The 14859-nt window shown below is 43.0% G+C and overlaps 1 protein-coding gene across 12 annotated transcripts in view; it reads left to right on the top strand.

Annotated features, from left to right (window-relative positions):
* Positions 1 to 14859, top strand: part of EXD3 (exonuclease 3'-5' domain containing 3) — a 290826-nt gene that overhangs the window by 101360 nt on the left and 174607 nt on the right. For 11 of the 12 annotated variants that reach the window (XM_056351779.1, XM_056351776.1, XM_056351769.1 and 8 more), the window contains 3 exons: positions 7915 to 7968; positions 8516 to 8655; positions 9451 to 9551. The exons of the other annotated variant lie outside the window; for it this stretch is intronic. In XM_056351779.1, the coding sequence (XP_056207754.1) occupies positions 7915 to 7968; positions 8516 to 8655; positions 9451 to 9551 (295 nt within the window). The remainder of the gene's footprint in view (positions 1 to 7914; positions 7969 to 8515; positions 8656 to 9450; positions 9552 to 14859) is intronic. 12 annotated transcript variants of the gene reach the window in all.

Raw genomic sequence — 14859 nt, 5'->3', positions numbered from 1 at the left:
CGAACCGTGGGGGTCCCCGGCTCTGCCCCATGGGTTCAGGCTCCTTTCCCTCACAGGGCTTTTGGAGAAGATCTAGTCAGAAGATGAGATCCCCGAGATCCCAGATCTCTGAAGCCCATCGGGCCCTCCCGGTGCACCTTGTTTTAGCAGAGCTGGTCAAAAGCTGAGGCGGGTTGTGGCTGGCAGCGGCAGGACCCCACCGTGTGCTGTGCACAGGTGTGGTGTGTTCAGTGGAAGATGGTGCAGGCGGAGCTAATTTGCTTCTGATTTAGCATAAAAAGTAGTAGCTGTGGTGAGGAGGCGCCTGCGGGGGAGCATGGCCAGTGAATGGCACTGGTGCTCCCGTCATGCAGACGGGCGAGCTGATGCGGTGAGTCAAAGGAAAAAGCAGGGAGGTGTAAGTGGTTTTGGAGGCATTTGGGGGTTTTCTCCATTCTTTTGTGAAGGGCGCTGGCAGCTGCCGACGGAGTGTGGCGGCACGGGGCCTCGCAGGGCGCCCTGGAGCTGCGCTTGCCACCTCTGGGCCTGCTATTCACGGCACCCATGGTGGGCAGAGGCAGAAGGGTTTAACGTTGTCATTTCAGGTGAAATGTGGCCACTTTGTCCCTTCCAAGGCCACGGGCCATGGCTCAGCGCCGGCCTGGAGCTGGGCTGCCCCGGGCCGTGCTGGAGCCTGGCGGGGTGGCCGGGGGGCAGTGCTGTGGGAAGGGCGATGGCAGCCAGTGGGGCCGGGACAATGGTGGGATTCAGCAGACCAGGGGTAATGCAGTGCGAGCGAGTCTGTGAGAGGCCCTGAATAGGCCAGGCTGTGCTTGAGAAGAATGAGGGGTAGGCAGAAGGCAAGCTAGTGTTTCATGGTCATCTTATGTTACACTTCAGCCTTTCAAAGAGTGTCTGGGGCTGCTTGAATGAACCTCTCTTGCACTGCGAATGCGGGAGCCTAAAGACAAAGGGGACTCTTGTCACTCGCAGGCCCCTTTCGGGAATAAAAGCCATTGTCACATGAACAGGGGCAGTCTGGCAGGCTGTGCATGCTTCAGTGCCCCATGATATCGCTAAGTCTCAGCAGAAATCACATTCAGGGCCCTGTCAGCTTTGATTAGCGGGGTCTCATGACTTAATGTGCTGCGATATTTCATGTCTAAGGGTGGCGGCTGTCTTTCTGTGGGATGAATGCCCTCTATTGTCCACTGAGTTATTTTATTTACATTTTTTAAACAGCTTATAAAGGTAAAAAGATAGCTGTGCTTAAAGAAAAAAATCAAATTCCTTTGCTTCTGGATCAGTAGTGAGTGTTGCTTGGGTCAGATACAGTGAAACTTGTTTTCACAGTCAGCATCAAAGTTCTTGTCTTGTTTAACAGCTTTATAGTAAATTCTGAACAGGTGGCAGTGGAGCTGGGTTTAGGAAGGAAACAATAAATAATCTTTTTAGCCTCTGACAACCAGAAATATTCTTGGGCCTGAGAGACCTCCCACTCCAACTTCTCCGTATCAGTGACAAGCAGCATTTTTCTCCCCTTCATCGGTTTGGTTCTTAAACAAGAATATTGGACTAAGCTGTTGGTGGGACAGGGAGTATTTACTTTTTAAACAGTTTTTTTGGTTGTTGTCCATCCAGAGTTCTCTGTTTTCAAAACCTAAGCATATTTTTCTACTGCTGTAGTTTCATCCATTAATTTCTACAAATAAATGAAGGTTGATTCTATATGTTAAGTTAATGTTTGATCTTTCAATTAAGGTAATGTGGATTATCTGTTAAAATTCAGTTGTTAAAATTTGTCCTAAAACAACTTGGAGTACCCAGAGAAAAAGCTCTGTAGACACAGAATTCAAAGTTGAATTGACATTAGTAGTACAGAATTTATTTGATAATTTGGTAGAAAGGGTGGTTGACTAAAAACTTAAAGGTATACAGATATGCTAAGGTGTAAAAATGTGTGCGTTCAATGAGCAACATGACCTTCAATTTTCAGTGTAATGATGTTTTGAACACTGATTCAAGGGTGTTACTGTTTGTACTCCTACTTCATACATGGTGCTTGAGTACACATGGTGTATTTTGGAAATCTGTCAATACAGGTCAGTGTTAAGATTGATTGAGCCCATTAATGGGCATTCAGATTTTGGATTTCTTCACTCTGACTTTTTTGAGCTGTTCTCAGGACAGTGAAAATATCTCTGATACTGCTTCTTTCTCCTATTCACCACATTAATTACAAAGGCTTGTTCAGCTCTTACTATGCCTTAAAGTGTGTGCATTTGCATTTCCTTGCTTCTTTTAAATGAAAAATACTAATTGATAAGAGAAACAAGGAAAACTCTCATGTGAGGATGATGTCAGTCTTGAGACTTTTTTCTTATTAACTTGATCTAGTGCTAAAGGATAACTTTAATGGCATGTTGCCTGCTAGATTCATGCCACTCCAGAACAGAGGTTGCCAACCTGTGGGCCATGGACCACTGCTGCCTGCTCCCAAACAATGTGTCTTCTTCAGCCACCTCTGTGGCTGTCTGGTGAAGTGGTTGGGAAGGACCTTGAGTGTTGCTGGGAAATAATAATTCAGATGATAGTATTCTGCTCTTACTACCGGCATTTCTGGGCTCTCATCAAGCAGGCAGGCTCTTGGAGAAGAGGTGCAAATGTACAGCAGATCTAGCCATACAGAGAGTCTGGATCTGGAGGATCTGGTGAAGGTGGGTGACTTCTGTGTGCAGGAAACCTGGGCAGTGCTCTGGAGGATCACTCCTTTGTGAGGAGGCATAAACCAGTTAAATAAAGCTGCTTTGAGTTACCTGAGGAAGACTTTGTTTCAGTTCCCTCTTCCCTTCACCTGTACACATGGATATTCCAGCCTTGATCTTAACTCCTCTCCCTCTACCTCAGATTCTTTAGATATGAGTAGCCTGTTACTACTTCATTTTGACAGTCTTACTCCTTATAAAATATGTGGATGCTTTCTTGAAAGCAGACCCAGGAAATCTCATGTTTTCTCATTTCTAAAGATCTTCCTGAACACAGCTGTGTATATTGTATGCTCTTTAAGCAGGAGGTACAACATACATCAGCTAACCTGATGTCACATAATATGCAGTGATGCACTCTAAGAGTTTGAGTAAAGTTGATTAGCCACAGGTTTGAAATGAGTGATTCCAAAACACAAACAGATGTTCCCAATGATTAATACATGGTGTGCCTTTTACTCAATTATTTCTACCATTATTATGTATCCAGGCTTTGATCACTGTGATTTTCTTAAGAGTTGATGTTGGATCCTCCTCTGCAAAATCTCATTCTGTTGTTTGGTCTGTTTTATAGGTTTTCAGAAATTCCTTCACCATTGGTTCAGAAATGCTACACTAAGTCAGACACAGGTTGTGTTGTCCCAACTTGCTTGCAGCAGAGCTAAGTAATGTAGGAGTCATCAGAAACTGTTTGTGTCAGTCCTGCATCATCACTCCAAGCAGTGCTATAGAAAAAGGTTGTTCCTCTGATGCTACCCCCACCGTGGGAAAATTGCCTAAATCGTCAGTGTAGACACCACCCAAGTGCACATGCCCTTGCAGATAAGATCTTATGTGGCTTCCTGCACTTCATACTGCATATGGAAAGAATAGTCATTTTTAGATGAGACAGAGCCGGTTGCATTTAAAACAAGTAGAGAGGATCAGGTATCGGTACAGGGTGCTCTGGGCTTGTGTGTTCGCTTCGAAACACTCCCCATTTTCCCATACTCTTGTTTTCACAATTGCATGGTTAGAAAAGTGGTCTGGTGCTCATGGCTTGGCCTGAACACATCAGGTTTGGGTAACTTCCCCCATCCTATGGTCAATGCACCTACATGCATTTTAGATTTAATGTAGTATTGCCCAGCTTTGAATTCTTCCCCATCCTCATCCAATCCTCCTTTGCTATATTTTTGGGTGTTTACCCTTGGGAAATAAAACTACTACAAAATGTCCAAACAAGATTTTCGCTTTCACTGTAATTAAATCAAAGAATGACCTAAAGTTCCCCAGGGACAATGAGAAGGCTCACAAGCTTTGGTGGGATTTGAATCAGGCAGTGGGTCATCAACTTTTCTCCTGTACTGAGCAGTGGCTTTATCGGGTACCTGCCCCATATATGCTTGAGGGATGCAAGGCAAGAAAGGGACCAGTATTTCTGTTATGATCTGGGGCAGGAGGGGTTTAGTACAGATTTAACACTTTTATGTGTTGCAATAATGCTAATTCTTTGCTGTTATTAGATTACATGCTAGAAACTCTCTATGAAATGTATTTTTGTGAAAAGGCTACTTGCACCGCCAGTCAAGACTATACATGTTCTCGACAGTTTGATGGAGGGTAGGTAGACCCTGCTAAGCTGGCAATATCTTGGTGTTCACCACAGCATTTCCACTGCGTCGTAGCTAGGTTTTTTGCTCTCATTGATCAGCCAGTGAAGCCGGGGAGGTATGTACCGCTTAGGATTTTTGTTGCCATGCTGATCCAGCCTGATCATCTGAACTGAGATCTGCAGTCGGATTAACACGATTGCTAGCTTCCAGCTACCCTGGCTGGTCTTCCAGCACAGCTTGGAGAGTGCAACACTGCATATGGGGAAATGTGAGTTTCTTGAGTGGGGAGGGGGATTCTCACCATTTCAGATTCAGCAAAGTGTCTGCCTAATTAAAGTGTTTGTTTTCTAACTACAAAATGAGTCTGCAAATGAGGTGTTGCTTTTCTAGAGATTTTATCATCTATAAACAGACTGTTAAAAATAGGGTCATTTTACACAAAACTTGTTTGTGGAGTGAAACAATTCAAAACATGATAATAACAAAACAAAATCTTAAAATAGCTCTAAGTTGAGACCACAGACACAGCTGCCAAACACTTTCATCTTTATTACAGTTACTCATATCTTTTCTCTTATTATTCCTATTGTAAACACACAGATTTTATCTCGGTTGTCCTCACTACGCAGCCGCCAGCCCATGTAACTACACCCTGCAATCCAGGCTGGTGTTTGTTCCTAGGGCCCAGGTCACGCGTCTCCTTCCCCATTCAGCCTGGCGCATGGACGAAGCTGATGCCCTGCTGCTGCCCACGTTCCCCGCTGCTGGAAGCTTCTGCCAGCAGCACAATTTCTTTGCTCTGTCACCTGCTTTCACTGGGTGATGTTAAAATGACATTGACGACCAGCTTGTGAGATTTGCTTGAAGTTCCTTGACCTGCAGCAGAGGTGGTGTGAGCTGGGTCTGCCACAGGTGGGCTTGGAAGACGGTGTCTCTCACACTTTGACTAAATGGATATTCGTTGCTCTACACCCTTTCATACAGAGCAGAATACACATCCAGTGAAAGAGGAGAACTAACTTGACACAGTGCATGTTCACCTGATTAAGTCACCCATAGGTACAGTTAACAGAGATGGAGATAAAACTATGCCATTTAGATAACAGTTCTGCAATTAGGTTAATGTGAACATGCGTGTGAACATTAAAAAGCTATTAGGGAAACCATTGTGTGCTTGCATGTTAAAACTAACGGATTACTTGTTTAATAAAAAGTACCAATGAGATCAAATGCTGAAACAAGATTCTGAGAATTGGAAGGTTTTTTGGTTTTGTTTGGAGATTTTGTTGTGGGGGTTTTTTTAATTCAGCAAACCGACACGGCTGGGAGGAAAATAAAACCAGCTGCCAAAGCTTTGGAAACCCAAAACTTTTTCAGGTCCAAAACAGAAGTAGCAATCTTTAACTTGTATGCAAGTTGAGAATAATTACTCAGTTTGAGTTTTGTGAAGTTAATCTGATAATTTGAGAGAACAGGTACTTGATGCTTGTGGAGCAGGGTAGCATATTAGCCTCTAAATGGGTGGAACAGTTAGAAGGTCTGGAGTAGGAGAGAGGTTTGGTTGAAGATTTAGCTGGGTTGAGAAATGATGATGTGCCTTTCTATTCAGTATTTTGTTTGTAGCATACAGTCACTGCATTAATGTTAGCGTCTGCTTTTGTCATTTAAAGCTCTGCTGTTAATTTCTCTTTCTGGGATGAAGCCTAGACTGTCAGTGTCCCAGTGTTTGTTTTGTGTTAAAAAAACAAGTGCACTCCCTCCCCCCTCCCTGCCCCCCACCCCAACCCAAATAAAAACAAATGAGTGGGGGAAAAAAAAAAAAAGGTTTCCCCGATGATATCTAGGTACCTCTGTTTTCTCTGGACAATAAGACTGAACCATTAAAATTACATGATGTGTGATGGTTGTCTGCTTTTGTGCACTCAGTCTTCAATGCAGTGGATGAAATACGTGCATGAGTTTCCTCAAAGGTAATGTTCTCCATGGCTTCTGCTGCGAGAAGTGCTTGGATAAACTGTTAAGTTTTACCTGTGTTGCTTGGCTGAGTCTGCAGAACATGTGCTTCCAGTGATGAGTTAGGTTCGGGTGTCATTTGAATGCTAGGAGAGATCACAGAAATTATGTTTCAAGGTGTGCCTCTGCCCCCACTTAGGTTATTTTTCTAGTTACATTTTTCTGTAAAGGTTTCATGCAGGTGAAGTGTAATGATGAGGTTTGCATTTGCTTAGGCGGAGTGCCCATTTTTTACTGTATTGTGTTTGTTTACATATTGTAACAAATAACATAGTTCTAAAGTGTAACTACTTTGACAAACAAATCTGTCATTTTCCTGATCTTTCTCTCAAAACAAAATCAGTCACAGAGAGCAGAGAAACCTGTTCAGCATAAGAGCTTTTCCTCTAAGCCCTAATGCACTGTTTTTATCCTCATCTGAATAAATAGGCATTTGTGAACACAGCTGATTACGTACTCTGGCCTGTCGTTGCTTAGCATTACATGCATGCTGCAGTAGGGTCAGAGATGTCATGTTTTGAAATGCTGTTTACAACCCTTTCGGAAAATACAGCCTAACTTTGCAAAGTAATTAGAAGGACACTTCGTGTAAAACATCCTTGTTACCTAGTTCATAATTACGTCAGTACTAACACATAAAGGTGCCAGAAGGCTCCTTGCTCTTATTACTCTATTTAATGGAACAATGCGCTATATTAAAGCAAGCCATTATACGCTTATTTTGTATTTGAGATCCAAGTATTCTCGCACGCTAGAGAAATTAGACACTATTAAAAGCTTAAAATCCTAATTAATTTATACGCCTCCCAAGCAATGCACAGTTAGATCTTAATACATTTCTGTAATCACCAAGCTGGGACAGGATAGACAGTGGCTGAACCAGTTCTCGCAGTCTGAGTTACTGCCGTTCGCCATAGCGGAGTTTCCTCATCTGTAGAAGATACTGATTTGGAGTTAATTTGTGAATGTGGCAAGTCTTGGCTTATCAAAGATTTGTACATACCACAAAAAGTAAAAACACCGTTCTTACCATTTCTCTGATTGTGGTGAACCTTAGCACTTTCAGGGGTGTGAAGCTATGCAGAAATTCTAAAACTAAGACCTCTTCATTTCAGGGTCCTCTCAATCTTGAGTTGCTTTCACAAAATGCAACCATTTTACAGAATTTAAGAGGCGCAGCAAGATGGATAAAGTTAACTCAGAAAAGTGTGGTGGATCAAGTGTTTTAAACAATTACATCGATAGAAAATATCCATCTTAGCTGATTTACTCCAAGCACTTTACTGTATCATTCTCTTTCTGCCAGACAACTTGATTTTTAACTTTTGCTCCGGGGTATGCTGCTGCTTGGAATATGCAACTCTGCCAGGAGTGTTCGTGTACATTTCTAAATAGAATGTGCGTGGCCAAATGTTTATATGATTTGTACTTGAAAATTGAACAGAAATAATTAACACATTAAAAAATTGTATAATAGTATATATACTTCACTTTGGAATAATGCCCATTTACCCACTGTGTTGTTCTTCTCCTAAATACCCAACTTTTTTTGTATTTTCTAGGCAGCTATACTGAGTATTAAGCTAAAATTACAGCCAGATCAAGATGTGGAGAAGGTGAGTCATTTCCTCTGCAAGCTTCTCTGTCATCAGATCCACCTTTTGTTAGGCAGGAGATCCATCAAGGCTCTTTAAGTTGTGCTGCCTTTCACTTGAGGCTTTACTTTGTTCCCAAGAAGTAACTGTTGCATTGCTGATGTACCTTTACATCTAGGGAAGTGACAGAGTGCGTTTTGTTAAGAGTGCATTACAGCTTGCTGGACTATTTTCCTAGCTGCAGCCACTGTTACAAAAAATTCTAGCTATGTTCTTGACAAATGGTTATCACTCTGATGGACATCAGTGCTTTTGCAATTTTGAAGCTATGCTAATATTTGTGTAGAAAATGTCACATCGGTCTTTTAGGCAGAATTGGTTGATTAAGCAGGGGATTTGTGATGTGCTTGGCATGTCTGAGCAGCAGGGAACGGGACAGCTCTCTGCCAGGTTTCAGTCTGCGGTGTCGTGGACCTCTTCTGTGCCTTCTGCATGCTGCAGCACTCGGTCTGCAAAACAAGGTGAGCAAAAGACAGGGCAGTGTTTTAAATATAATTTCTTTTCCTAGATGTGTACGCCTCTACTGCTCCAAGATAAAACTAACTTGGTGGAAGATTATGTGGGAGAATATCCTGAGCTCCAGAGCAAGCTCTTGCAGATCCTGGACACGTGGTGTGAACCTGGTTTTAATATCAGAGACATCACAAGGTAGAAGTGCTTGTTGACTTTCTAAACAGCTGAGGCCAACTTGCTCTCAGAGGACAGTATGTTCTCTGGTTGTCTTTCTAAGATCATTTCTCGGTGTAATGGAGTCCAATATATTTACTTTTCAGCTGAGAAAGGGGAAATTCTGGTGTCTGTGCCAGAGTCTTCTCAAACGTCTCAGCCTGTAAGGCAGAGGTATCACTCCTATTGACAGATGCTTGGTTCCTGCCAGGAGAGAAGAGTGCAAAATGAAACCTGTGCAGTAGATCTTAGCAATATAGCAATATCAAAGCTTCCTCCAGGAGGCTGTAGCAATCAGACTCTTCTGCTTTGCTGCAGACAAGGGTGAGTTTCAGTATCGGTTGTACAGGTTTTGCAGGAAGATAACACTGTGATGAAGTGGCAGAAAAACAATTAACCTTCATGCACTCGTGAAATAGTCATGTGTGTTTTAGTTTATAAATTGCCTCTCGCTAGAATAGCTCCTGTCAGTCAGAAAGCCAACAGTAGAGTCAGACTCGCAGTGTAGATGCAATAGTTGCAGTCTTAGATCAGAAAAAATACAAGAGGGAGTTGCTCGCTCTCTCTTTCTGTAAAATAAACCTCTGGTCTTGCTTCAGTCATTGACTGGGAAATTTGTGTGGTTGTGTTATTGGCTTTTTGCTGTAACTTGGGAAAGGTAGGGCACTGTTCTTACCAACACCTAGCAAACCCTACTGTTAAATATCTATTATTTGCGAAACATACTTTAGGCGATTCCACAGATGTTTCTTTCTGATTTTGTTTATTTGCTTACAGGCAATATCAAGGCCTGTCCAGGTACAAACCAGATAAATTTAACCGCAAAATGCTAAGCAAGCTGGTCTTCAGGCTCCTAGACCGATTTAACGTCGATCCAGGTATGTGATAGTGCAACACATTGTGGAGTTATCTCAGAGATACAAAAGAACAGGTGAAGTCAATTTGTTTTCTTCCATGTTCAGCAAGGAATCTCTGCTGTAATTTATCGTGGGGAGTTTCAGGGTTTAATTAATGATATTGAAAACCAAAGCTGATAAGTTATGGGTATTATCACTTTGTGCTGTCGAAAAATGAAGTGCTTGTGACTAATAGACTGCTTCTACCATGATATGAAATAAATCTTGACCTCAGTATGGCTCTGCATAAACACGTGATGATCAGCTTTGAGTTATGACTCCATTCCACTCGCTTAAGAGGCAAGTCATTATTCATCTGGGGATCTGTTTTCTTGAGTTATGGGTCTGTCAGCTGGGAAGAGATAACTCTTGGGAAGCAAGAACCTCACAGTCCTTTGTATTCTTTGCATAAACTAGGGTTGGTGGTAGGGAATTTTAAGGCTCTTGCAGCCTTCTGAGAGAACTAACACATTTTACATCACTGAATAGATCTGCTTCACTACCAGTTATCTAACAAAATCTACTTTGTTTTGCTTTGGTTGTTAGTGGGGTTGTTGATTGTTTTTTCTTCTCTTTGGGACCTTGTGTCAGAGACCTTTAGGTGCACCATAAGCTTTACATCCTGCACAGCTCACCCTGCAAAGCTTTCCATCATCAGCCCAAGATACGCAATTCTCTTTTCTTGGACTGAAAAGTGTTTTCTAACCACAAATTGTGGGCTCATTACACCTGGCAGCAACACTATATTGCATATTAATCTTCACATCTTCAGACTGGTGTTCAAAAGTTAATAAGATAATCCTTACAAACCCTCATTGGAGGATAAGTAAATATAATTCAACTTAGCACATTGGCGTGAAAGCTGAGATGTATGGGGGTGATTTATTTAAAATCTAAAACCTTCCCAGGAGTTCACTAGTCTTCATTATTTTTTCCTCCTTTACAAGGCTGGTCATTCAGTAGGCTGTATTGTCTTTTATGATCTGTAAAGAGAGTTGAGTTGTTCCCCTTTCCTTATGAAAGATCCAGGAAGGCTATGATATTAACTTAGAAGTGAAATAATGTAACTGTTCACATGCAAAATCCTGAGGAATAAAAAAAAAAAAACTAGGAGAGGAGCATGTAGCTATTGATTTCAGGTGCTCGCTGTGGAATGGTAGTGTGTCTCAGCCTGGTGATGGTATCCTGCTGATACTGTAGCTGCCAATAATAATGGCCAAATCTTTCTGGTCCTGCACAACACATTCACTAGTGAGGAGGTTCCTTGAGGTACATACAGATCCTGTTCCTGCCTGTGCTTCCAGAGAGTGATTTATCCCATGCAAACCGCAGTGTCTACAGTGCAGGATACGTCACTTGCTAGAGAGGGCTGTCCACCTCTGTTGATGTGAGAGGGATTGTTGGCTACTGGTTTAGGCAAGGTGTCAGATTTGGGGCAGCTAAAACCAGTGTTGGATGACTTTCATAGTCCCATACATGAAAGCAGGTATTTATTTTTTACGTAATATCACATGTAATTCAGAGCAGGACTTCACACTCTGCTGAACAGTGGCCATCTTGGTCCCCTTTGCAATGCTTTGGAAGGGGATGAATGCCTACAGAGGAATTTCTGCCTTGGTGCTGATCCTGCTTGAACTGAATTGGGAAATGGTGGCAGCTGGAATAACATGGCTTTCCTTTTCTTCCCACCTCTCTTCCCTCCCTTCCTCTGAATTTCTGGGTGTTCTTTCTCTGTTCTTCAGTGAAAGTAAATCTGACTGTGAGGAAAGAGCATACAGAAAGGAAGCAGGCCAGGTAAAATGTACAGATTAAAACCCTCCGCGTTTCTCTTGTTCTGAGCAGCTCGACTGAAAGCTAGCGGTGAGGTAAACCTCATGCTTGTTACCTAACCTGATTGTGAGCTTGCTTGCTGCCGCAGTCTGCTGCTGCTTTGTCTCCTCTTCAGTCGTGACTCCTACTTGCTGAAAGAGGCTGAGAGCAGCAGCAGAAGAGGGAAGTGGCTTTTGGTGAGAAAGGCTGGAGGAGGACAGGGTTTCTTGGTATGAGAAGGCAAACTTGTATGTGACTCAGTTCTTGCAGTTCCAAATCTACTTTCATATTTCACTACCCAAGCACACTCTTATCCGCTCACAGTAAATTGCACTGACTGCTAAGCAAAACTTAGGTGTTGATCAGCCATTAAGATTTGAAACACTCCTTGGAACTGCCAGTCTTAAATTTCAGAGCCAGATAGGACGTGGCCCAATATAAAAAATGGAACCTCAGGAGGGAAAAAAAAAAGTCATCATCTTAGATTAGTCCCCTTCTTATTTTTCTGAGCTCTGTTCCAGTATTCTTGTTAACACACAAAATGTTCATGTGCATGGTAAGCGGAAGACTTTCTATCGAGTCCCAAAAGTGTCCCAATAAACTGTCTGTGGATTCCATTTAATTAGCTTTATTAGGGGAGAAAGAAGTTAGGCAGAAACGGTGTGTGATTGAGGAAACTGAGTTTTATAGTCTTTCCCCACACGTGGGTCAGTATGCTCTGGTTTAACAATCTTGTAGCTTTTGCAGGCTAATTACTTAATACTCTTTGAAGACCCTGTGAGATGGACTTAGATTTACAAATATGCAAATCTCAGGCAGCAGTTCTCGGAGATGAGGGGACAGCCCCTACCTAGGTTTGAAGGGGTCGAGTCTATTTTCTGTTGGTCTTGTGCAGCCAGTATGCCACAGAGAGTTCAGTGGCGTTTTTAATTGGAAACTCATTGGGTATGAAGCCGAAATGATACCACTCGGTCCTCGTATATTGGACCTTAGTGCCTGTATGACAATAAAGCAGATAATGGTGGTGGTGACAGAAAAGAGATGGTAATTGAACGCACAGTGAACAGTTGTCATTGACCTGTAGCAGTGTCATAAATTAATGGAGCGCCTTAAGTTTTGAATGCTTTGAACACGTTTTTATCATCGTCTTTAAAAAGTTTTTTTACATAAACAAAGAGAAATCTTGCTCTTCATTTGGCCACCAGGTTATCCTTTTGGTTTAACCGTGAATTCTCAGTTTGGGGTGAATCTTCGTTCTTACCGAGACAGACCGGCAGCGGGCGGGCGGCGCTGGCCAGCAGAGGGCAGCCGCGGGCTGTCAGCGCGCTGGGCTGGGCAGCGGCTCCGGGAGGTCCCCGCTGTCCCCTGGCTGCATCGGGGCTTGGGAGCTGCGGGCACATCGCAGGGCAGTCACCAGGGAGAGCTCCGCCAGGGACTCCTGGGAGGCTACACTAGGCATTCTCAAAAGATGCTTTGTTAGAGAGACAGGAACGGCTGTTGCAACTCTACAGGAATGCCTTTGAAAGGAGGAAATTCCAAATGTTTTTACCTTTTTGTCCTTAAAACAGAGCAGAAGGTTATTCCTTTCCTTTACATTTGCTTTACAGGGGTCGTTTTCCCCTGCTTCCATGGTGATTTTCCTTCAGAGTTTTTTAGCTCGTGTTAAATAGGAGCGCATCTCTCATAGCAGTGTGACTGAGAAGAACCCTTAAGCTTAGACATCAGAAGACAGGAACCATCCATTCCTGCGATTGCAGTGGCTACAGACTCAAAGTGCTGAAGGAGAAGGAGGTTGAACATGTCAGAGTCCTTTCTGGGGCCCTTGCCTTCTCAGCTATACTTTTTGTCTACTGAAGTACAGGCAGTAGAATGTGATCTGCTCTAGACCCAGACAAGCTGACCAGCAGTTCCAAGCTTTTCATTGGGGAAGTTGACACCACCTTTGCGGTTCTGAGCATGAATTCATCATATCCAGACATGTGCCTAAAGACCACACCAGAGTATTTTTTCCTTTATGTGTAGATCGAAACCCTTGCACTATGTTCTCTGTTCCTCCTCCAGGCAGCAAAACTAGCAGGTAGCTCAGGAGTTTGGGGGTAGTCTGGGTCTTCTGCTGTTTCACCTTCCTTTCCGAGGGCCATTGATCCATATTGGCACAGAGCATTTTATGAGAGACACTAATGCATTTTTGAGGCTACAACAGAAAAGAGGTTCTCTTGAGTCTGGCCCTACCCTCCACTAATTCGCACTTAGGGACTAATCTCATAATACGATGAGAGGCTAATGCACAGCCTGCTTCTCATCAGATTCCCCAGCGATCCTTAGCAATACCAGGGTAAAGCCTCTAATGTTTCAGGTACTCTGATTTTATTTTTAAAAAAAAGGCTCCTTCACTTTGTCCCCAAACAAAGTATGCTTTGTCTGGGACCTTCTGTTTTGCCAGGGTAGGGTGAAGGATGCTTATTGTGAATGGAAGTCAAGCTCTCAGGGCAATGTAAAGGGAGGATTGGGTCCACATCCCAACTCAGGAGGCATCGCGTATCACCTGGGAGTGGTAACCACGCACCACACCTGAAAATAGATTGCACCATGTCCCCAGTAGACACATCTTCCTGATGTTACATGAGTGAAATAAGTGTGTATTGTGGTTTCATACCCTGTGTGTCAAATAGATTTCAATTTTACTTCCTCTGTGTTGCTAATCACCATTAACTCTGCAAACAGCTGAGAGCAGACTAGATTTTTTGCTTCTGAGTCAGTCCCAAATGTGAAGTGTAGTTCAGATGAGGCACTGTTGTGGTGCAACTGCCAGCTTAAGAGTTAACACATGCCCAAAGAGGTGTTTTCATTGTATTATGTCATTTGTATTCCACTAGTGCTCCACAACGCAGTCATGATCCCAAACTGCATTGTACAAATACTGAAGAGAAGGATGGTTGGTGTTCTGAAAAGCTTAGGATGTTGTCCTTTGCTCTGACCAGCAGAACCTTGGGTTTGGCTCAGGACACATGAGTTCAGACTCCTGTTCACTCGACTAGGTGTTTGACCTTGAGTAAGTTACTCCACTCTGAAGCGCTTTGCTTTCTGCAGATACAAGGTGTAGACAGTCATGAAACTACAGGGAAGAGGTCTGGCTTTACTGTAGAGGCTTTGCCTCTACAGTGCCATCTATGTCACCCTCCTGCCCCAAAGCCAGAGGAGGTCCTGTTATTTCTGGTATACGTGGAATGTGGAACCTATTCTTAAAGACCTCCACGGTGGAAGGTTTACTATCTCCTGTACAACCTGTGCCAGTTCTCTAACCTTGCCGTTAAGATTTTTGTTGATTTTTTTGTTGTTTTTTTTCCTCCAAAAAGCTATATGGAACTTCTTTTGCCTTTATGGCCTTTGGTAGATGCATCTCACATTTTACTTTGGGCTTTCTGATTTCATATGTTTGTGCATTTCTTTTGTATGTGTGTGATCCCATTTCAACATTCTT

The sequence above is a fragment of the Falco biarmicus genome, chromosome 9 (genome assembly GCF_023638135.1).
Source record: "Falco biarmicus isolate bFalBia1 chromosome 9, bFalBia1.pri, whole genome shotgun sequence".
NCBI lineage: Eukaryota > Metazoa > Chordata > Aves > Falconiformes > Falconidae > Falco > Falco biarmicus.
The sequence above is the reverse complement of the archived record's forward strand: the minus strand, read 5'-3'. Positions and strand labels throughout refer to the sequence as shown.